Raw genomic sequence first — 23,755 nt, forward strand, 5'->3', positions numbered from 1 at the left:
TAACTCCTTGTATTATTAATATTTTATTAGATAAGTTTTTTTAATTTATATATAATTAATGTAATATATAAAAAATAATGAAAAATTATGGTATTAGCAAGGCAATGAGTTTTAAATTTTAATGCATGCATTTGTATGTGTAAAGATATAAAAACTTTTTTCATATTATTTTCACTATATTTGAGGTAAATACAATTTTAAGAAAATTAACTTTTGATATTTTTCAAAAATTTGAATATTTAAAAGAAAACATCCATTTAAGAGATTCAAATTACAATATTCAAACAAAATTTTAATTTTAACCTGTTTGAAGTTCAAACGCCCTTTACTGTAAGTCACACAGCTCATAAAGTCATAGTAATTAATTAGTAGCCACCCACAAGGCCATTAAAATAATAAAGGAAAATGGCAACTTAATTTATTATTTGTCCTGAACTAGGGGAGTTAAGTGAAACTTATTTGGTCCCACGTTTGAATTTTTGTCGTATCTTTTAAACTATTTATTTGTCCCTAATTATTTTTTTATTTTTGAATTGACATACCTAATAATAAAAAATAATTAATGACTAGTGAGTTTACCATTTTATCCCTATTAATTATGAAGTGAATGAATTAAAAATTTAAGATTTACAAGAAGTTCTATCTTTTTAAAAATAATTAATTGAGGGTATTATAGATAAAAAAAATTGTCATTTCTTGATTTGTCAAAAAATACAAGCAATTAGAGACAACAACAAAAAAATGGACAAATAATTAGGGACAAAAGAAAATTTGGCAAGAAAATTTAAAAAATTATAATATTTTTTTTTATTTTAAAATAAATTGATGTTTTTTCCACTTTTTAGTTAAAAGATATTAAAGTTAAATGGGTAAAAATGTTTTAAAAGGTAAAATAACATAAATGAAATATTATTCTGGCCAAATTTTCTGGCCAAAAAGATTTTTCATTTCTTCAATATCTGATCTCTCCATCTATAAAGAATCCAAGATTTAAATTGGTATTATTGTTCAATAATGTTAATATTAGTATTAGTACACGTAATAAAGACATTGATGATAAGATCTTTCAAAAATGAAAGTAGTCTTGAGATGAAGTATTTATTATCATGATTATTATTGTGATATTCTGGTTATTAAGCAATATCCAACGCAACTTGACTAATTTTTTTGGAGTAATCAACTATCTTTCATACGTCCAAATACTGAATCCTATATATTTAATCTTATGAGGACACTAACCCTCTCAATCTTACTAATTGAGGATCCAGTCTTGTGACAGTTTAGAATCTAGATTGACTTAAAAAAATAGTTTTTAAATTAAAAATAAAAGGTAAAAATTAAATGAATTTTAAGTCAAAAAACAAAAAGTTGAGTGGAGATTACTTTTGGTTTTGCCTTATTTTAAGTCATTTAAAACTTATTTAAAGTCATTTTTTACTTTGTCAAACACTTCCTAGCTTATTTAAAGTCATTTTTGACTTATTTAAAGTTATTTTTTTATATTTGTCAAACACTTTCAGAAATCAAAAATTGACTTAAAAGTAGATATGACCAACTTTTAAGCCAATTCAAACACCCTCTCAATCTTTCGCCTTCTGATGTCAGGAAATTACTCTTATAGTAGGAGGTTTACTATGTCCCCAACTTCTCTTTATTAAAAAAGTAGGCTATCTACTATAATTAGATTAAGATCATAAAAACATAAGCTTGTAATATAGTTAAATCAAATTTAATAAATGAAGTCCGATAAGGGGCCATTTGAAAGTTAACTAAAATCATGCATATTAACCATTACAGATTAATTGTACGAGTATCATCGTATTAGTAATACAAGAAATAGTTATACAAGAATTAATTATGCGAATGCACGGCTCATTTGGCTATTGATTTTATGTTGAGATTTTTATATAGAAAAAATTAATAATCAAACAATGTATACAATTATGCTAATTTTAATCCCCTCTAGAAAAAAAATCCCACCTAGTACATATCATGCTTCTTTATTAGGTCTGATAGAAGTACAAAACCCAGCCGATACCATTAGGAATTCATTTTTTTCTCACTCTGTTTGGCGCTCATTTTAAGGTATTAATTAATTTAAATTCGATTTACTTAAGATCTATTAAAGGACAAAGATATTTTCTATCCGACTTTTATTTTGGCAAATATAACACAAATCTCACTAGTTCAGGAGTAAATTACTTTCCGTCACGCGAGTTTTCAACAATTACCAAAATTTGGCCTACAAAGTACAAATACATGTATTTGAATGCACAAGATACATGTATCTCTTATACATAGTGTCAAAATTATGAGTAATTTGTTCTATATACATTGTACCAAAAGTGGATTCACATGTATCTGACTCTCTCGCTTGCCTCTCTCCTATTTCGCTAGACTCTCTCTCTGTATTTGTATTTCAAAATGTATCTGATATTCCAGATACACGTATCTAGTGTAATTCACATGTATCTGGCTCTCTCGCTTGCCTCTCTCCTATTTCGCTCGACTCTTTCTCTGTATCTGTGTTTCAAAATGTATCTGATATTCCAGATACACGTATCTAGTGTAATTCACATGTATCTGAAATACACAGACTCTCTGGCTCACCTCTCTACCATTTCACTCGCCTCCCTCTTCTGTCGTCGTTTTCCTCCTCTCTCACTCTCCTCTTCCCTATGAATATGTATTTTAGAGTGCATTTGATAACAAAAATGCATATATCTAGGTATATCTAATTTGAAGTTATTAATTTAGTGAGGCAATATGTATTTTTTTCTAACCATAGAAAAAATTAGTAAATATGATAAAAATATTTATGTAATTAAATAGTTATTCCAAAAAAAAGTTCATATACGATATTCAAGAAGCTCCGTGAAACTATTTTGTAGGGGCAAGTGCAAAATTTGTTGGGTTATGAAGGGTGATTAGGGCGTCATACGGAAGCTTACAATTTGCAAATCATATAGTTGATAAATCAGATAACAAAAACTTATACTAAAAATCAAAATATTATTATATCAAAACTAATATAAAGAAAAACATTGAAACTGTTGAGAGAATAAATCTTCCCATAAGCAAGACTCTTAAACGACTACATTGTGGATTCTATTGTTATTGTGTTAGAAGAAACAAACCTATATTTATAGAGTCCAAAAACCTTTTCTACTAGAAAAGGAGTCCTAAAATGAGAGAATAAACCAAATATAAAATAATATTATATTTTCCTTTCAAGAAAAGTAAAAACATTTTATGGTAATGTTTTGTTTTTTCTTTAAAGAAAAATAAATCTTAAATTATGGTAAGAAAATCAGGGCAAAATCCTAACAAATCTCCCCTTTTGGCTGGATTTTCTTGACAACGCTTGATTTGTCTTCTTCATTGCGTGATAATCTTGTTCTTCACAAAATCTCCATCACTATTGCTTGCCATGGTTAAAAATAAAGTTTAAAATATATGGGTTAAAAATATTTTATTTTTATTCTTAAAAATTGCAGCAACAGGAATGTTGAAAATATGTTGAAACTTCTTCTCCACATGTAGCTTGACAAAAAAAATATTCATTATCATCAAATTGATTACAAATTGATTTGAAACCACTTGAACCTTTCTTCAACCTCGTTGAACCATAGGACCACCGGATCTTTGAACCATGTGCTCTGATACCACTTGTTGGGTTATGAAGGGTGATTAGGGCGTCATACGGAAGCTTACAATTTGCAAATCATATAGTTGATAAATCAGATAACAAAAACTTATACTAAAAATCAAAATATTATTATATCAAAACTAATATAAAGAGAAACATTGAAACTGTTGAGAGAATAAATCTCCCCATAAACAAGACTCTTAAACGACTACATTGTGGATTCTATTGTTATTGTGTTAGAAGAAACAAACCTATATTTATAAAGTCCTAAAACATTTTCTACTAGAAAAGGAGAGAATAAACCAAATATAAAATAATATTATATTTTTCTTTCATGAAAAGTAAAAATATTTATGGTAATGTTTTGTTTTTTCTTTAAGGAAAAATAAATCTTAAATTATGGTAAGAAAATCAGGGTAAAATCCTAACAAAATTGTGTGTGTTTCCTTTTTTTTTTTAATGGATATGAGTAATAAACCCATAAAGCGATGGGATATTACATGTTAATGAGTACTATTTATGAATTTGTGTTAATTTGATTGTTACTCCCCAGTTCCATATTAGATGGACACTTTCAACTTTACACGGTGATTAAGAAATCATTAATACATTGAAAGACTTTACCATTTTGCCCTTTGTTTATATCAATGGATATTAAAATGAGTTACAAAAAATACACCTAGCATATAGGAATGGTTAGTATTGGGCTTTAAAATTTGTTTAAACTTCCAAAGGTCATAATTGTAAGGGTAAAATGGGAAAACATTAATTAATTCTATCCTAATTTAGTAAGTGTTCAAGTAATATGGGACAAATATTTTTAGTAAGATGCCCATCTAATAATTGGGACAAAGGGAGTATGTTTTTAATTTGATATGATTTTTTTGTGAGATATATGTATATTTTTTTGAAAACAGACAAAAAAAGATAGAACAAACAAATTGAAAAGGAATAAATGAATTAAGTTATCTACGATCCCTTTAAATTTTCATACAATTCACGGACAACTCAACCCAATTTTTTAGTTATTGAACATCTCTATTATTTTAAATTTGAATCACTTATTGACTTTTTACTAACATGACATAATGGGCTTAGTAAACCTGGGAATTGATATTGACGCATCAGAGATGTTTTTTAAACCAAATTTTCCTTTCTTTTTCCGTCACTTTATGTCTTTCTCTTGTTTTTCAAAAAAACCTTGCGAGTTCAATGACCAAAAATTGGACATTTGTATACTAGGGCCCGTTTTCCACCTTTAGTTTGGGTCATCGGTAGGTGAGTCTACTAAATGCGTTAGTTCAATCATATTAAGTAGGCATTTGGCCATGCGATACTATATCATGATATAAAATTGTGAGATGGAATTAATGTTTGGACATGTGATTTACGTTGATTCTATCTCATAATTTCATATCATGAGATGTGATTCCATATTTTTTTAAAACCATGATATGAGAATTCCATATCATGATTGGAGATATTTTTAATACAAAAATTCATCCACAAATTTATATTTTGTTAAAATAGTCTCACTTTTATATCTACTAACCATTTATTTCATATGTAAATAAAATTTATAATCACATCATTACTTTTTAAAAAGTCATTTACTCACTTTAACTCACATCAACCGATTGTTGAGTGATAAATTTGTTCTCTTCATTTACTTCAACACCTAATTTATTACTTCTACCGTTTTGTATTAATTACAACTCAAAGTAACAATGTTGGTTCTTCTTCTCGGTTCCATGATCGAGAAATGCAAGTTCGACGTGGGGAAATTGTTTGTACTATGTGGGAGGATTACATTAAATACAAGTACACTATAATTTATGTTCAATTTTTTAACTGAATTAAAGTTTGATAAATTAAAGTTAGATGAAATAGTTACTTAAGTATTGAACAAATAACTTTGTAATAATTTATTATGTGATTTCATAAAATTTTGTTTATTTGGTAAGATTGAATAAACAATTGGGGCTATTTTAATAGTTTTCCAACTTATGAGATTCTTATGTTTATGAGAAAATATACAACACAAAAATTCTATATCGCATTTCATCTCATAATGCCATATTATGATATCATATCATGATTTCATATCATGATACCATATCGCATGGCCAAATGGGCCCTTAAAAGAAAGTGTCGAAAATATATTTGAACAAACTATTAGTTTCGTTTTTGAATTTCTTGAAAATATTTTTTTATTTGACTAAGTAAACTTAAATATACCCCAAAATGCATCATAACATAGCAAGTGGTTTCAAACTCTTGTAGGAGCATGTGACTCTTAATAAAAGATCGAGAGATGGGATGAAAACACTCTTAAACTTGACGAGAATTTATGTGTGTATTTCACTCATGTTGTGAGATATGAGTGTATTTAATTTTAGTTAAGCCATATCCAACCCATCTTTTATTTATTTATTATATATAATTATATATTTTTCTTAAAAATCCACTTCAACTAAATTCTCTATTTTACTTCCGGAGAAAGATTTTTTTCTCCCCTCATATTTTTTAATTCTCCTTTGTTTTCTTATTTCATAATATCAATCTTTTCTTCTTTTCCAAATAATTACCCTAAGTTATTGTTGTAACTTTAAAAATTATTAAAATTACTTATGATCTTATTTCATTTTGAACTATTGCATCAAGTATTTCCGTACTCATTAAAAGTGTAGTTTAATAATTTATCACTATAATATGAAAGTGAATTGCTTGAATTATCATTTAAATTTTGTACATTCTTCATAGTGAAAAATAATTATAATTTTAAATTACATTTTAAAGTGGCAAAAATTAAAAAAGAATTGAAAAATTATTAATTCAAGATAGAAGTAGTACACTTGTTAATAACATATTTTTAGATGTTATATTATATTAGAAAATAATTACGAATATTAGAGACTTAGTTAATGATTTATTGGTCGTACATGATTTATAGGAGTAATATTATATAATATAAATACTATTAAAATAATTTAAAATATAAAATATAAAATATTAAAATATTTTAAAAATAAAATAGAAAAACCTGGGGTTCAAAAAAAAAAAAGTTCATAAATAAAGAATATGAATTTTCCAAAGTGTGATCGGAGAGCTTAATTTCTATTTTATATAATCATCCTATTTTTTTCAGGGGGAAGAGAAGAGCTCTAGGTCAAGCCTCTTATTCTATTTATTCTATTGGGTCTACCCGTCGGGCAGGTAAGCGAGACAGAAGTCTCATTGTTCGTGGTGTTGCAATGAATTCATTGGATGATAATAGCGTATAAAGATTTTCTTTCTACTACCTCCTCTATCTAAGTGTCAAGTTTTAGCTCATAGGTGCTTCGTTTTGAAGTGACTTCATTTATATGTTTAACACATGCATGTACTACTCGTTATGTAGTCAAATTTCATGTCAGTCACGATTGGCTTTTGCTTAGTATGTCGAGGGTAGATTAATGAATGACTGCTTTAGCTCTATCGACAGAGGCTCCGCCTAAAGTTCTGACTCTTGCTTCAAGCTCTGCTCTGGGAGAATGGCCCCACCCGATGTGATCGATGTAGCGAGAGGAGAGGAGAGACCATTTTCATGAGAGAGGGACGAGCAAATGACAGATTGAAAAAAAATATAGGTAGGCCTTCTGAGCGGTCATTTAGGGGCCTTGTTAGCGACCCATCATTCTTCCCTAAGCTGTCAGAGTCCGATCGAAGCGAGCAAGGGATAGAGGAATCCTCGCTCATAGATGTGAATTGAAAAAGCAAGCTCAAATTCTTTTTAATTAGGCTCTATAGTTTGGTCCCTGTCCCTGGTAAGGTCTCTTCTTTGGCACCTACGGTAGAGATCGAAGGTATTTGGCCCCCAAAAGGGATTGCGGTTTTAGATCCTTGGGAAATCCCTTTTCTTAATACCCTTATTCCCCTTTCATCCGGAGCTGCCGTAACTTGGGCTCATATCTTTTGGTATTCGTTCTTCTCCCTCTCCTATTTCTGAATTATTATTCGGGCGGGGCTCTTGAAGGCTTCCTTGCCGCGTACGACGCAGGAAGGGGTTCCCCATCTGGCCCTTTTTACCCTCCTGGGAGAGAAGCACAACCGCACATTCCCGAGCCCGAGGTTGCGCCCATTTGGTGAAATTTCAGCTTTTGAATTTCGATTAATTGAATCTGCCGCCCCCGGTATTATTTCGCGCCGTTCCGTATATGAGCCTCTTCAAACCGGACTTATTGCTATTGATTCGATGGCGGACTTCATCCGATTAAAAAACATAACGTAGTTTGATTTGAAACGGAGTGTAAGAAAAGAAAAAAAACTTTTTAATCTTGTAGTTCTAAATAAAGTTAAGTCTATCAAATGTACCAAAATACCTTGTAATCATGTGGCCTTAAACATATCACGTGGATAATTGAAGTTAAAGTGTTGTTAAAAAAGAAAATAAGTCATTCTTTTTGAAACAGAGTAGACGAAAAAAGAAAATTTAATCATTCTTTTAGAAATATATATATATATATATATAATATAAAAATAGAAATGGGTTGTATTACGAGACTTTCTCCATATAAAGTAAAAGCAGGCAGGCTCAATTTTTTCTTTCTTTTCAATCAAGCACAGCAACCGACTCTTCATCGCAAACAATGAATCTTCAAACCCTGATTTATAAATCTCACATTCCGAACCAAATCCCTAGAATGAATCTGAATTTCTCTTCCACACGTCTCCAAAATTGTCAGGTAACGCCATTGGACCGAATCTGCAAACACCGCAAGCAAATAATTACTGCTTGTTTAAAGCAAAAGATTCCAGTGAAACTAGAGAACTTGAATCCGGATTCATGTATCAGCGATGAACAACAAGTAAAAGCGGTAACACTTGGAGAAGAAATCCCAGTGGTAAATTCTAATGGTAAAGAAGAATTCTCTGGCAATGAAAGCATTTGGGATCAAATGGTGGAGATTGTAAAGTTTTCAGGGCCAGCAGTTGGTTTGTGGTTATGTGGACCTTTGATGAGCCTCATTGACACTGCAGTTGTCGGTCAAGGAAGTTCTATTGAACTTGCTGCTCTAGGTAGAGATCTCACTGATCTTGCCATTTCTGGATGTCCAAAATATTCTAAAAGCTTAAGTATTAGTTAATGATACTCTCAAACATGTCCCTCATGTGCGAGCCCATTCTTTTTCATGGGCCAAACATATGAAAATTCTTTTTTTTAAAAAAAATTTAGGTGGTGGTAAGATTCGATTTAGGACCTCTGCCTACTTTATACATGTTAAACTGTGTGATTATCTCATCTAAATACTTAAGCTGTCAGAGAGATCACACTTTTGAGTTAATATCTTATATGACCACTCAATTTGAATCACTTAGAAAGTCACTACTCAAAAATGACTCAATAGTTGAACGGGATAATTATGTATTAACTCATCATACTTTTATACAATTTCCATATTGAGTGGGACGAACGGAGTATAATGTTGTTTAAATGTTCAGTGATTTAGCTCGACTTTTGTAATTGGCAGGTCCAGGAACAGTGTTTTGTGATAACACAAGTTATGTTTTTATGTTCCTTTCGATTGCCACTTCAAATTTAGTAGCTACTGCATTGGCCAAGCAGGTATGCTTTGTTGAAAATTCTTAATATTGGTATTATCTTTTAACTGTATCTACTTTCCCCAAATATTAGGTGCTTGGAAGTTATCATAGTATGGTGAACCTGTATATCAATATATAGTCGTTGGTATTTCTGTTTACTATTGCATTATGAGCATCTTCGGTTATGGTGCAGGATAAAGATGAAGTGCAAGGTATCAATTGTTGTGGAAATATAGTGGCTTAACTAGCACACAATCACAAACAAAAAAATAGAGAAGAAAAATATCACTAAGTTTAACGAGGTTCGGCTAGACCTAGTCCTTGGAGCAGAAGCATGGGAGCTTTTCATTATAAAAGAAAAGAAGAAGTGTACAATGCCTTAAAATTCTCAACTATATATAGATCCCAAGTAAACCCAACATATAAGGAAAATAATCTCCCAATCCTAGAAAGACAATACATTTCTGTTCCAAATTTATAAGGATAAAAGGTCTCCTAAACTAATAGAAAAATATATACTAAGGAAAAATTGTAGACATAATTAACAAATAATTAACACATATATGCATGCAGTGTTCCTGTTTTTGTTCATTAAGAGCAGGAAATGCTTTATCTATCTCAAACTCATGTTATTATCTTCAATATTCAACTACCCATCCGTTAAAGTAGGAAGTTAGATTGTGTGGTATCATAGTAGATTTATTACAACAAAAACAGTTTCTAATCTTACGAACATTAGTTAACTATAGGTTTTAGAAATATTTACAAAGAATACTAATTACTGTTAAAAATACATATTCAATAGTAATAATTAATTTATTACCGTTAATTACTAATTAATTATTTTTGTTGTTATGATTGTTGTGTTAAATCTCCTGGCCGGATCGACTTGGAATATGTGAGATATGAGATGTGTTGCTAACAAACTGAAAAAAAAAGCATGATGAATGCATGTGACAACTGTAGCTAGGGGTGTTCATGGTTTGGATAAAAATCTATTCAAATCGAAAAATCAAATTAAACCGATTTACTTTGGGTTTTAGATTGTTAAAAGTCGATAGTATTTGGTTTGGATATGGTTTTGTTCTGAAAAAATCTAAGAAATAACCGAACCGAACCAACAAGTTATATACATAAATTTTATTATTATACATACATAATATATTATATTCATAAACAATTTTAAAGATTTTATATATGTTTCATCAAAATTTATTTATAATTTACTTATGAAAGAAAAAATGTCCAAGGTGAAACATTTTTCTTATTGGTTTCATGTATATGAGCATCTATGAAAATTCTTTGTGGGTCTGAAAATGTCATTGTCTCTTTCTTCTATGCCAAAATAGTGAATTTTGAAGTTTTATTCAGTAAATTCAATGATCGAAAGTTCTGTAATGCTAGTCATTCTAACTAGTTTTTTGTTTGAATGGATTGTTATCACTCTTTTCACGTTTTGAATAAATTGTTTCTTTTATTTTTATGTATGGTTAATAATCGAATAACCAAACCGATAAATGTGTATTATATTTGGTTTGATTTGGTTTTGATAATTTTAAAATCGATTAAATTGGTTTGATTTTAATTTTAACCAATAACCGATCCAAATTAAACCGTGAACACCCCTAACTGTAGCAGTGTTGATGTAAGTCAAGATTCTAACTTCTTTTTGGCACAAACTGTACGCACAAGTACATTTATATAATGATATAGTGACGACAAGAGAACAACTTTTTGGCACAAACCCTACGCACAAGTCGAGGGTTAATTGTTTTATTCCCCAGATTGTCCACATAGAAACCCTAAAAACTCGATCGAAATTTAGGAAAAACTTCAAAAAAGTGTGATGAAAATTGTATCCCACGGAAGAGTTGGAGCTTCTTCCCCATGGGCGACGAGCCTATCGGAGCCCTTCTTCTGCTCCAAAATTACCGTAAAGAAATTCTTCTACAAAACTTCTCCAAAAGAGAAAACGTAGAATACAAATCTCAAAACCGATGACTAGGCGAGAAAACTCAAACTCAAACTGTTAATTGGTCAGGACTAACCGAGTTAATTGAGAAAATTGACTTAAATCTAAAAGAAACAGAGTATATTGAGAGAATATTTTTTACCGGCAATGGTCAAATGCCCATAATATTCGAGTTTATTAAGCAAATTAGTGGCAACTGTTTTGTTATAGTGTGAAAACAATATAGGCATTTGATGTCAAGCTTCAGTGCTCGCAATTCAACTGTTAGTAACAATCTTCTAGGCAAGAACAAACTATCAGGAACATTCTAATGCATCATATATTCCTTTTTCAAATTCAATTCAAGATTCATACCTATAGTCGTCCATACAACTTGTGGTCGAGATTCCTGCCCCAAATTAAGGGATTCGATGACTTATGCACTAAAGCTCATGAAGTGGATTGGAATCACTGCTTCTCTTTATTGTCGTGAGTGGGTCTGTGTCCTTCTCATTACAGTCCTCATGAGCATCTTGGATTATGGTGCAGGATAAGGACGGAGTGCAACACCAGATATCTATACTGCTCTTCATTGGGTTGGCCTGTGGTGTTGTGATGTTAATCTTTACAAGATTGTTTGGTACTTGGGGCATTACTGGTATGCATCTCATTCTCTTTTTGGTGGTGAATGTATCTATCATTCAATATGTATACTATTCAGAATGTTCCTTTCTTCCTTCAGTAATGGTGTAATTTTTATGAGCAACTAATGATAAATTTGTCTCCGATCCCTTTCAGCTTTCACAGGGGCACGCAATACGGAAATAACAAATGCAGCAAATACTTATGTCCAGGTTATTATGCTACTTCTGTTAGTTGTTAGTGCATGTTCTGCTGGATAGTAAGAGAGGTCCAATGCAAATTGGATATATTTATTCTGGTGATCTTTCGAGAGGCATCTTATCTAGAGTCCAAAGACTTAGCATATAAAGTAAAGTTTGAATGTTGTACTGTTTCATATCACTGTTCGATGACTTAGGAATTGGAAAGTTGTTGGCAAATTGAATGAATGATATACAATATTTGATTATCTGGATTTCTTATTGCCAATCTTCAAAGTAGGGTTTCATCCGTCCTAGTTCAAATTTGCTATAGCAGGGATAACAATATTTGGTTGAAAATTCTATCGTTCTGGGATATAATCAAGTCAAATCTACTTGTGCTTGGTTACCTGAGCACACTTCATCTGAATAGAATATCTTTTTTTGTGATAGATTCGAGGATTGGCATGGCCTGCAATGCTTGTTGGTTGGGTTGCCCAAAGTGCAAGGTAGCATCTACCTTCTGATACTTTAATTTGTATATTATGTAATCAGTGCACTTTTAGATAATTTACTTGAATTTAGTTGGCTGAGTGATCTATAAGGTTGTGTTGAAATCTATTATGTTTCTTCTTCATATTTGCAGCGATACTTTTACAAGAACCACTAACATATGCACTTAGTTCCTATGGCTACAATTTGAAATATGCATTCCTTGGTCAAATTATTGAGCTTTAAATCTGAAAGCTGTTTATGATTTTCTGCTGGTGATTTTTATGTTAAGTGTATTGGTCAGTATGTTTCAGTGTATAATATAGTCTTGTTAATGGTATATACAGTTTAGGCATAAAAGACTCATGGGGACCTTTAAAGGCTTTGGCTGTTGCTACTGCTATTAATGGCATTGGCGACATAGTCTTATGCAGATTCTTTAATTATGGTATTGCTGGAGCAGCATGGGCAACGATGGTGTCCCAAGTATGCCACAAACGCCTTTCCTTCCTCTAAATTAATTTGATCTGCTCTTCAACCCTGTCTCCCTCTCTGCCTCTCTCTATTTTCATACTCTTTATGGTAATATTCCTAGCTTACAGGCAATATTTTAGGTTGTTGCAGCTTATATGATGATTGCAGCTCTGAGCAAAAATGGGTATAATGGTTTTGCCTTATCTGTCCCATCATTGGATGACCTTCTACAGATTTTCATGCTTGCAGCACCTGTGTTCCTAACAATGATGTCAAAGGTTTGTTTGACTCAACTTAATTTTCGGCTTATATGAAAGTAGTGACTATGTTATGTATCTGATAGATATTGAATTCAAGGTCGCATTCTACTCTCTACTTGTCTACTATGCTACATCAATGGGCACACACACTGCTGCTGCACATCAGGTAAGTTTTTGTTGACTAATAATTAAGATGTATTTTCTTCTTGCATCGTTCTAATGTAATAGTCAGACGGATATTAACACTAACATTACTTACCTTATTAGGTCACGCGACAACTGTACTGCATATTTACAGTATGCATTGAGCCGCTCTCTCAAACAGCTCAGTCATTTATGCCTGAATTGTTACATGGAGTGAATCGGAACTTGTTGAAGGTCTTAAATTTATTTATGTTAAATTTACAGTATCCTGCATCTATTTTCTTACCACCACTTCCAAGCTTGAAAAGCTATCATAAAATGTTCCGTTATATCTGTAAAAGACTCTTCTTTGAAGAAAGCCTCGACTTCCATGAAATATTTTACTCTGATGTCCATATAAACTGTCGTTTCTATTCATTCTCCAATTGACAACTTTAGAGTTGTGTTCCATGCATTTTTCTTTATTCTTTAATAGGACATTTTAAAAGATGAACACTGTGAATCAGGCCCGGATGCTGTTGAAATCGCTTTTGATTATTGGAGCATCAAATGGATTAATAATGGGAACTGCTGGAGTGTTAATGTCATTGTTTTTCTCCAAAATATTTTCAACTGATCCTTTGGTCATACAAGAGGTTAGTTGCGTATTATATTTCTCTTTTTTGGTCATGAGTATATATATTAATCCTCTCCATGCCCTCTTCTTTATGAATAATTTTGCACAAATGATAAAGAAAAAAAATACTGCATAAAATAAAAATAAAAACAAGACAAAGAAAGCTGTGTTAATTTTTCCATGTTACACAGGATTAATATTGTGCAAGCATCATCATTGTATCAGTTTTTTTCTGATTTACTAATTGTTCTCACCTTCTATTGATGCAGATGCATAATGTACTGCTGCCATTATTTCTAGCTCTCTCGGTAGCGCCGTCTGTTCTTTGTCTTGAAGGAACCTTGTTGGTACGGTTTCATATTTGCTCCAAATTATGTTTTGATCATGGTAAATAGTTTGGTTGACTGTATCGATTATTTTTATCTGAAAGTTTTGTTTATTTTGTCTATGCCTGCCATAAATTTAAGAAGTATGCTCTGTTTCATTGAAGAAATATATAGCATTTCAAGTTTATTAAGGAGTAAGTACTACTGGGTAGGAGGGGCTAACTAGGTTGAATTTATTTGTACAAGGAATTAACTTTTTTCTTCACGAGGGATTTCATTTATTAACTATCTGCAAAATCAATACTATAATAACCTTACCATTTGCCTTGTGATTGTTTACATTTATAATTTACTTAATTGTTATTGTATGATAAGATATCTTTTAATCCTAAAAATGGTTATTTTGAAGCTTTTATCTCAATTGTGTGATGATCTGATTACGTTGTAGGCTGGAAGAGACTTAAAATTTTTGAGCATATCAATGACCTCCATATTTGGTTTGGCTTCTCTTCTTGTCATGGTAAGTCATTTCACTTATTTTCAATGAGTCCCCTCATGATTTAGTTTGCAAACAAACTTTTTTTTTAACCCTTGCTCAGGAAGCTAGATTTCTTAAATCTTTTTCTAATAAACAGAATACTATTCACTAATTATTTTGATCTCAAACAGCTCTTCAGCAGTAAAGGATTTGGTTTGTCAGGGTGCTGGTTTGCACTAGTAGCTTTTCAATGGGTAACTTCATTTCATTTAATTTTTTTTTTTTACTCTTTGTTTGCTAAAACTGGCTCATGTTGTTTTCCATTTTAACTTTCGTTTTCTTTGCAGACACGATTTTTGGTAGCTCTACGGCGCCTCACGATGGTGGATGGCATGCTTTATTTGGAAGGCTCAGTTCATGATGAGTTTCAAAAGTTGAAAGTTTCATAGGGGATTATTATGTTCGAGACAATAGTCGCTACGTCAATTTTTAGATGCACTTTAATTTATTTTTGTAAAAAGGTAAGGGGAGGAAAAATAGGAAAGAGTATTATAACTTGAGAATCAGACACTCAGTAACAAAACGAAATTTCAGAAGCAATGAATAAAGTTCGTTTGAAGTGTTTGTTAATATATATATATTTTTTTTATGATTGAATGAGTTATGACTCAAGTGCACATACATGAAAAATTCAGACAGATATAACTAAAATTTTAGCTATTTTTTTTATTATGTACTTTAGTTAAAAATGCATAATGTTGGACTTGACAAGTCAGATAAATGTCACCTGAGTTGTGGTGCACTGGTGTGAGTGCTTCACCCTTAACTAGATGTCTCGGGTTTGAGCCCCTTAACCAGACGTTTTGGGTTTGAGCCCTAGATATAGAGAAAATCTTGTTGGGAGCGCCACCCCCGAATGAGCCAGAGCGCAATTCGAATTTAGTCGAAGTTTCAATGTGGACTCTGCACCGGGTGGAAAACCAAAAAACCAAAAAAAAAGTCAGATAAACGTCAATAAAAAATATATGAATCATGACTTTGTCAAATTTATAAATATTCAAAGCACCACACAAAATTGGATATTTGTGGGACTTCAGGACAGTTAGGGAAACGCTGAAGCACAAGTATATTCGAAGCAGGCGCCAATTTTCAAGTGGCTCAGAAAACTTTCTAGTTACGGCCATAATTTTCCCTCTGTTTTTTCTATCTGTTCAATCAAGCATCGAAATCTTCATCGCTAATAATGAATCTTGAAACCCTAACTTGTAAATCTCACATTGTTCCGATAGAAATCCCTAAATTCAATTTGAATTTCCATGTTGATTTTTCTTCCACCCGCCGTCGAACTTGTCGGGTAACATCATTGACCCGAATCTGCAATCACCGCAAGCGAATAATCCCTGCTTGTGTAAATCATAGCCAAGAGATTCCAGTGAATCTAGAGAACTTGCATTCGAATTTGAATTCATGTACCAGTGATGAAGAACAAGTAGAAGCGGTAACAGTTCGAGAAGAAATTCCAGTGGTAGATTCTAATGCTAAAGGAGAATTTTCTGGCAATGAGAGCATTTGGGCTCAAGTGGTGGAGATTGTAAAGTTTTCAGGGCCAGCAGTTGGTCTATGGTTATGTGGACCTTTGATGAGTCTCATTGACACTGCAGTAATCGGTCAAGGAAGTTCTATTGAACTTGCCGCTCTAGGTAGAGTCTTCCCATTTCTGGATGTCCAAAATATTTGGTACAATCGTACTTTTATACATTTTCCATATAAAGTTGGATGGGTTGAGTATAATGTTGTTTAAATGTTCAGTGATTCAGCTCGAGTTTTGTAATTGGCAGGCCCAGGAACAGTATTTTGTGATAACACAAGTTATGTTTTTATGTTCCTTTCAATTGCCACTTCAAATTTAGTTGCTACTGCATTGGCCAAACAGGTATGCTTTGTTGAAATTCATGTTATCATTTAACCGTATCTGCTTTCCCCAAATATTAGGAGCTTGGGAGTTATCATAGTATGGTGAACCCATTTATCAATATATAGTTGTCATTATTTTCTGTTTACTCTTGCATTCTGAGCATCTTGGATTATGGTGCAGGATAAAGATGAAGTGCAACATCAGATATCTATATTGCTCTTCATTGGGTTGGCCTGTGGTATTTTGATGTTTATCTTTACAAGATTGTTTGGTACTTGGGGCATTACTGGTTAGCATCTCATTCTTTTTTTGATTGTGGATTTATCAATCATTCAATATGTATACTATTTGAAATGCCCTCTTCTTCCGTCAGTATTTTTTATGAACAACTGATGTTAAATTTGTCTTACTTTCAGCTTTCACAGGGGCAAACAATATGGAAATAGTAAATGCAGCAAATACTTATGTCCAGGTTATTATGCTATTAATTATTAGTGCATATTCTCTTGGATAGTAAGAGAATTTCAATAGAAAATGGATTTATGTATTGTGTTCTTAGTTGCGCAGACTCTTCACTTTTGATGCCACACCCATCTCGGATTCACCAAAAATACACTACTTTTGGCGAATCTGACACACACCCGTTGGCACTTTTGAAGAGTCCGAGCAACATAGATTGTGTTTATCTTTCAAGAGGCATCCTGACTTATCTGGAGTCCAAAGATTCTAAAATAATGTTAGTTTTGAATGTTACATTGTTTCATATAGCTTTTAGATGACTTATGTTTGAATATCCTGCTAACTGAAACAAGCAAGTTATTTCTGGTAAGGGACAAGGAAAAAAGTCGTAGGAGCTTGGAAGTTGTTAACAAATTGAATATCTGAACTTCTTATTGCTGATCTTCAAAGTGGGGTTTCATCCATCCTAGTTCAAACTTGCAGATACAGACATTAGGTCATTTGTTATACTTCCAGAATTGGACTGGGAACCTAAATAAGCCACAAAAACATAAAAGTGACCAAAATAAGCCACTACTTTAGGAAGTAACTAAAATAGGCTTAGTGGAAGAAAAAATTCCACTTTATCTAATATTCTAAACGTTTTCCGTTAGTCTCATAACGTGTATATTTTAATATATAACGGAATTATTTTCTACACTTTATAAAATGGAACTATTTCTTACACTTTATAAAGTGGAACTTTTTCTTACACTTTATAAAGTGGAAGAAAATCTTACACTTTACAAAGTGGAAGAGAAAATTCCACTTTACAAAGAGGAATATTTTCACGTTTTTATCTCTTTTGCAGTGTTTGTCATACAATTATATTGATTTGACATATCATAAAAACGGAAAAAATTATTACACTATGTATTTTTATTTTTTTATTCTGAAAAATCCTTCAATCTCTATTTAAGGAGGACGTTCAAACATTAACTGGTAGCACCTACAACATACTTTCTATATTTGTTCATTTCAATCTCAAAAAAAAAATGTCTTCTAAACCAAAAGTTAGAGTTTTGATTTATTAGGATGGCGAAATTATACATGATGGAAATACCGTTTATTATAATTGTCCTCCCAAACACAATGCTAAATATTCAATTAATGTCCGATATCATAAATTTCTTTCATCAATTTATAAAAGAATGGGTATAATCAGTACTGTTTATAATTTGATTATAGTCGTAAAATACCCTACTTCATTTTTATCACAAGGACAAGTAAATTTTGGAGAGTGGATTATCTATAATGACGAATCGTTGACCGACTTTTTGAGGGTTCCAGATGACTACATAGATCAAATCAAGTTAACAATACTTGAAATCTATGTTAGGAAGGAGCCTAAGACTAGTCAACAACGTTCTCCTTTATCGGTCAATGTCTATCCAGTTTATAAAAAGTGTAATAAAAAGTTCCACTTTATAAAGTGTAAGAAAAAGTTTCACTTTATAAAGTGTAAGAAATAGTTCCATTTTATAAAGTGTAGAAAATAATTCCGTTATATATTAAAATATATACGTTATGAGACTAACGGAAAACGTTTAGAATATTAGATAAAGTGGAATTTTTTCTTCCACTAAGCCTATTTTAGTTACTTCCTAAAGTAGTGGCTTATTTTGGTCACTTTTATATTTTTGTGGCTTATTTAGGTTCCCAGTCCTCCAGAATTCATATGCTATAGCAGTGATAATAATATTTGGCTGAAAGTTATATTGTTCTGGGATGATCAAGTAAAATCCACTTGTGCTTAGTTACCTGAGCACACTTCATCTGAATAGAATATCTTTTCGTGCTAGATTCGAGGATTGGCATGGCCTGCCATGCTTGTTGGTTGGGTTGCCCAAAGTGCAAGGTACCATCTACCTACTGATACTCTAATTTGTATAGCATTATGTAATCAGTGTGCTTTTAAATAATTTGTACTTTAATTTTGTTAACTGAGTGATACATAGGGTTGTATAGGTAGCAATCTACTATGTTTCTTCTTCATAGTTGCAGTGATTCTTTTACAAGAACCACTAACATATGCATTTAGTTCCTATGCCTACGATTTGTCAATGTTCTTTTTCTTGTCTGCACAATGTCCTGTTTCATGCTGTTCCGGCCACAGAATCAATTGACGGGAATTCCAAGCCCCCAAATTTATTTCTCACCATATTTCATCTTCCTCTTCCTGTTGTGCTTTTCTCATTGATGCAAGTTCTCTCCCTATGTGTGATCAGATTCAAACTGTTTAGTCCACTTTTCTTCTTTATATGAGAAGAGTAGCACCATTAGCGGAACGAGGGGTTGCTCAGATGTTAAGCACCCTCCACCTCCAATCACAAGGTTGTGTGTTCGAGTCACCAAGGGAGTAGAAAAGGAAGCATAAAAGGTGGGAGCTCCTAGGGAGTGGTAAAAAAAGGATTGCCAAAAACAAAACAAAATAGAAATGTTGGTGAATTTTAACACACATACTGAACTCTTAGTAGATGATGAAGATAAGCACGATTTTTTAGATAATGAAGATGAAACAATTGTTATAAGTTCAATAAGCTAATTACCCTATTTAGATGGAAGGTCCATGAGGCTTGAAGCACAACGCGAGAAGTGAAGCGCGCAACTTAGGAGATATTAGAAATACCAAGTATATGTGAATTTAATACTATAATAGTAAATTGATAGTAAAACTAGTTTCAGCATCCAATATACAAAGATTCTGACATTAGTCCAACTCTTCAAAATTGAGATTCAAAGTGCCAAGCACTTCTCATTTGTATCATTGTTTGAGTTACACTTTTCTCTGAAGCACATGGCTGCACCCGTGAAGGGATAACCCCTTGCTTCACATCAACTGATGCAGTGTTGGTTTTAATAGTACTGGTTGGGAGACATTTGAGCATGTTTGTCTTTGCTTGACATTTCCTTGAATAATATAATTTTTTCCTTGATTAATATAAATTTGTTCCAATTGACTATCATTCCTGATACTATTTTTTTTACTTTAATGAAATCTTGATGATGAAGTTTCTTAAAGAAAGAAACGACACTTATGGATAACTGTCAGTACTGAAAGTTCTTAATGTTTTTCGTCCAGTATTTATATGTTTGAAATGTGCATTACTTGTCAATCTTTTGAGCTTTAAATCTGAAAACTGTTTATGATTTTCTGCTGGTGGTTTTTGTGTCAAGTGCATTGGTCAGCTGTTTATGATTTGCTGCTGGTGTTTTTTGTATTAATATAGTTCTTGTTAATGGATCTACAGTTTAGGCATGAAAGATTCATGGGGACCTTTAAAGGCTTTGGCAGTTGCCACGGCTATTAATGGCATTGGCGACATAGCCTTATGCAGATTCTTTGGATATGGTATAGCTGGAGCAGCATGGGCAACAATGGTGTCCCAAGTACGCCAAATATGCCTTCCCTTCCTCTAAATTTGATCTGCTCTTCAACTCTCTGTCTCTCTCCCTCCCTCTCTCCATTTTCATACTCTTCATGGTAATATTCCATGCTTACAAGCAATATTTTAGGTTGTTGCAGCTTATATGATGATTGCAGCCCTGAGCAAGAAAGGGTATAATGGTTTTGCCTTATCTGTCCCATCATTTGATGAAGTTCTACAGATTTTCACACTTGCAGCACCTGTGTTCTTAACAATGATGTCAAAGGTTTGTTTGACTCAGCTGCATTTTCGGCCTGTATGAATGTAGTTACTATGTTATGTATCTGATAGATCTTGAACTCCAGGTGGCATTCTACTCTCTACTTGTCTACTATGCCACATCAATGGGCACACACACTGCTGCTGCACATCAGGTTAGTTTATGTGGACTAATCTTATACATGTATTTTCTTTTTGCATCTTTCTAATGTAACGGTTAGATGAATGCTAACACTGACGTATTACTTACCTTATTAGGTCATGCTACAACTATTCTGCATATTTGCAGTATGGGGTGAGCCTCTCTCTCAAACAGCGCAGTCATTTATGCCTGAATTGTTGTATGGAGTGAATCGGAACTTGTCAAAGGTCATAAATTTATCTATGTAAAATTTACAATATCCTGTATTTATTTTCTTACAACCACTTCCAAGCTTGAAAAGCATAAAATTTTCCATTATGGGCGTGTTTGGTATGGAAGAAAACATTTCTTTTTCTATGTTTGGTTGGTCAAAATGTTTGGAAAATATTTTCTCTAGGAAAACAAGTTCCTTAAAAATAAGGAAAATGACTTCCCTAATGGAAGTAGGGAAAGCAAATTGTATAAGTGGCATTCTATGGTTATTGTCTCCTCCCCATCCACCCAATCCCCCAACCCCATCCCTTGACCATCCCAACCCCACTCCCCATCCCATCTCGCCTCCATAGTGTTTTGCCAGACAACATATAAATGCTCTTTGGATAATATTTTTTTGCTTACTTACCAAACACTAGAAAATAAGTAAGAAATCCATTTGTTTTCCTAGAAAACATTTTCTAGGAAATCATTTTCCGTGGAAAACAATTTCCTTCATACCAAACACACTAATATATCTGTACAAACCTCTTCCTTGAGGAAAGCCCTGACATCCATGAAACTTTGACTGTGATGTCAATGTAAACTGTTGTTTCTATTCATTCCCCAATCGACAACTTTAGAGTTGTGTCCATGCATATTTTTTGATTGGACATTCTAAAAGATGAACACTGTGAATCAGGCCCGGATGCTGCTGAAGTCCCTTTTGATCATTGGAGCATCAAATGGTTTAATACTGGGATCTGCTGGTGTGTCAATATCATGGTTTTTCCCCCAAATGTTTTCATCTGATCCTTTGGTCATACAAGAGGTTAGTTGTGTATAATATTTGTCTTTTTATATCCTGTGACTTTTCAATTTAGATGAAGTTCACAATGACACATCTCTTGGTCATGAGAATATTAATCCTCTCCACACCCTCTTCATTATGAATAATTTTGCTACTTGGAGCAAGCAGAAAAGATAAAGAAAGAAACACTGCATAAAATAAAAACAATGCAAAGGGGGAGCTGTGTGAGCCAAATAAAGATTTTATGTCGGTGAAAATAATTTTTTTCTGGTCTGCTGATTGTTCTCACCTTCTGTTGGCACAGATGCACAAAGTACTGCTGCAATTATTTCTAACTCTCTGGGTGTCACCATGTGTTCATAGTCTTGAAGGAACCTTGTTGGTACGGTTTCATACTAACTCTAAATTATATTTTGATCATTGTAGATATTTTGGTTGATTATATAGAGTATTTTTTATCTGAAAGTTCTGTTTATTTTGTTAATGTCTGCCATAAATTCAAGGATTATGCTCTGTTTCCTTGGAGTTTTTTTTATACCATTTCAAGCGTATTAAGGGGTAAATACGTAGGAGGGGCTAACTAGGTTGTGTTTATTTGCACTAGCAATTAGCTTTTTTCTTCATGAGGGTTTCATTTATTAACCATTTAAAAAATCAATATGTACTAGTAAGTACATTAATTCCTACGAGAACATAATCCGACAATCAGCGAATTGATTAATCCAAAAAACCGTAGAGAAGTTTTACCATAAGGATGTGTAGTATGGTAAGATGTGTTTTAGTTTCTTGGGAAAAAGAGCAGCAGAGCCACCTTCCGTTTCTTTTCCTTTTTCTTGTAGACGTTCAGCACCTACCCAAGAATATTTCCATCTTGTATATTGTTGAAGCCATTACCATTTGCCTTGTGATTCTTTACATTTATTTTTATCGTTATTGTATGATACTATATTTTTAATCTTTATTATTCTAGTTATGGTTTTTGAAGCCATATCTCAAGTCATTGATTATCTGATTACTTTTTAGGCTGGAAGAGACTTAAAATTTATCAGCATATCAATGACCGCCATATTTGGTTTAGCTTCTCTTCTCGTCATGGTAAGTCATTCCATTTATTTCCAATGAGTCCCCTCATGATATACAGTTTGCAAACTAACTTTTTTTTATCCTTGCTCACGAAGCCATATTTCTTAAATCTTTTTTCTGATAAAAAGAATATTACTCACTTATTATTTTGCTCTCAAACAGCTCTTCAGCAGTAAAGGATTTGGTTTGACGGGGTGCTGGTTTGCTCTAGTAGCATTCCAATGGGTAAATTCATTTCAGCCTTTCTACTCTTTGTTTGCTAAAACTGGCTCATGTTGTTTTCCATATTAACTTTCTTTTTCTTTGCAGACACGATTTTTGGTAGCTCTACGGCGACTCACTTTGGCGGATGGCATACTTTATTTGGAAGGCTCAGTTCATGATGAGTTTCAAAAGTTGAAAGCTACGTAGGGGTTTAATATGCCCGAGACAAAAATGTCCACATAGAAAAGAAGTTTTTCGTTAATGATACAATAAACCGCAGGGGCTGCAGTGATTAATCATCAAAATCCAAATTTTGTTGTTACTTGTCAATATCAAGTTATTTGATCCACCATGTCATAACTCAAATGAGTTGAGAACGAATTATTATTTACTTATTTAATATTCGGAGCGCTATTGTAATAGTACTTTTTTGGTATTGTAATATTCCTGAAAGCATTATTATGGTTTG

At 32.6% G+C, this 23,755-nt stretch overlaps 2 protein-coding genes across 3 annotated transcripts; both read left to right on the plus strand.

Annotated features, from left to right (window-relative positions):
- Nucleotides 1–8,225: 8,225 nt before the first annotated feature.
- Nucleotides 8,226–16,184, plus strand: LOC125866059 (protein DETOXIFICATION 46, chloroplastic-like). Of its 2 annotated transcripts, XM_049546351.1 has the most exons (14): nucleotides 8,226–8,707; nucleotides 9,160–9,254; nucleotides 11,733–11,841; nucleotides 11,982–12,037; nucleotides 12,458–12,513; nucleotides 12,844–12,982; nucleotides 13,111–13,248; nucleotides 13,328–13,396; nucleotides 13,498–13,608; nucleotides 13,881–14,009; nucleotides 14,260–14,337; nucleotides 14,765–14,836; nucleotides 14,986–15,048; nucleotides 15,142–15,310. In XM_049546351.1, the coding sequence occupies exons 1-14, from the start codon at nucleotides 8,278–8,280 to the stop codon at nucleotides 15,241–15,243; spliced, it is 1,647 nt and encodes a 548-aa protein (XP_049402308.1). In that variant the 5' UTR covers nucleotides 8,226–8,277; the 3' UTR covers nucleotides 15,244–15,310. The 2 variants fall into 2 exon arrangements, with proteins under 2 accessions (XP_049402308.1, XP_049402316.1); XM_049546359.1 differs by lacking the exons at nucleotides 14,986–15,048; nucleotides 15,142–15,310 and adding an exon at nucleotides 15,858–16,184.
- On the plus strand, nucleotides 15,893–23,752 carry LOC125866051 (protein DETOXIFICATION 46, chloroplastic-like). The gene is made up of 14 exons (XM_049546340.1): nucleotides 15,893–16,494; nucleotides 16,633–16,727; nucleotides 16,890–16,998; nucleotides 17,126–17,181; nucleotides 19,010–19,065; nucleotides 20,459–20,597; nucleotides 20,724–20,861; nucleotides 20,941–21,009; nucleotides 21,113–21,223; nucleotides 21,892–22,020; nucleotides 22,304–22,381; nucleotides 23,023–23,094; nucleotides 23,245–23,307; nucleotides 23,392–23,752. Exons 1-14 carry the CDS (start codon nucleotides 16,038–16,040, stop codon nucleotides 23,491–23,493), a joined length of 1,674 nt encoding a protein of 557 aa, XP_049402297.1. The 5' UTR covers nucleotides 15,893–16,037; the 3' UTR covers nucleotides 23,494–23,752.
- The last annotated feature ends 3 nt before the right edge of the window (nucleotides 23,753–23,755 follow it).

This window comes from Solanum stenotomum, chromosome 1 (genome assembly GCF_019186545.1).
Source record: "Solanum stenotomum isolate F172 chromosome 1, ASM1918654v1, whole genome shotgun sequence".
In the NCBI taxonomy this organism is placed as follows: domain Eukaryota; kingdom Viridiplantae; phylum Streptophyta; class Magnoliopsida; order Solanales; family Solanaceae; genus Solanum; species Solanum stenotomum.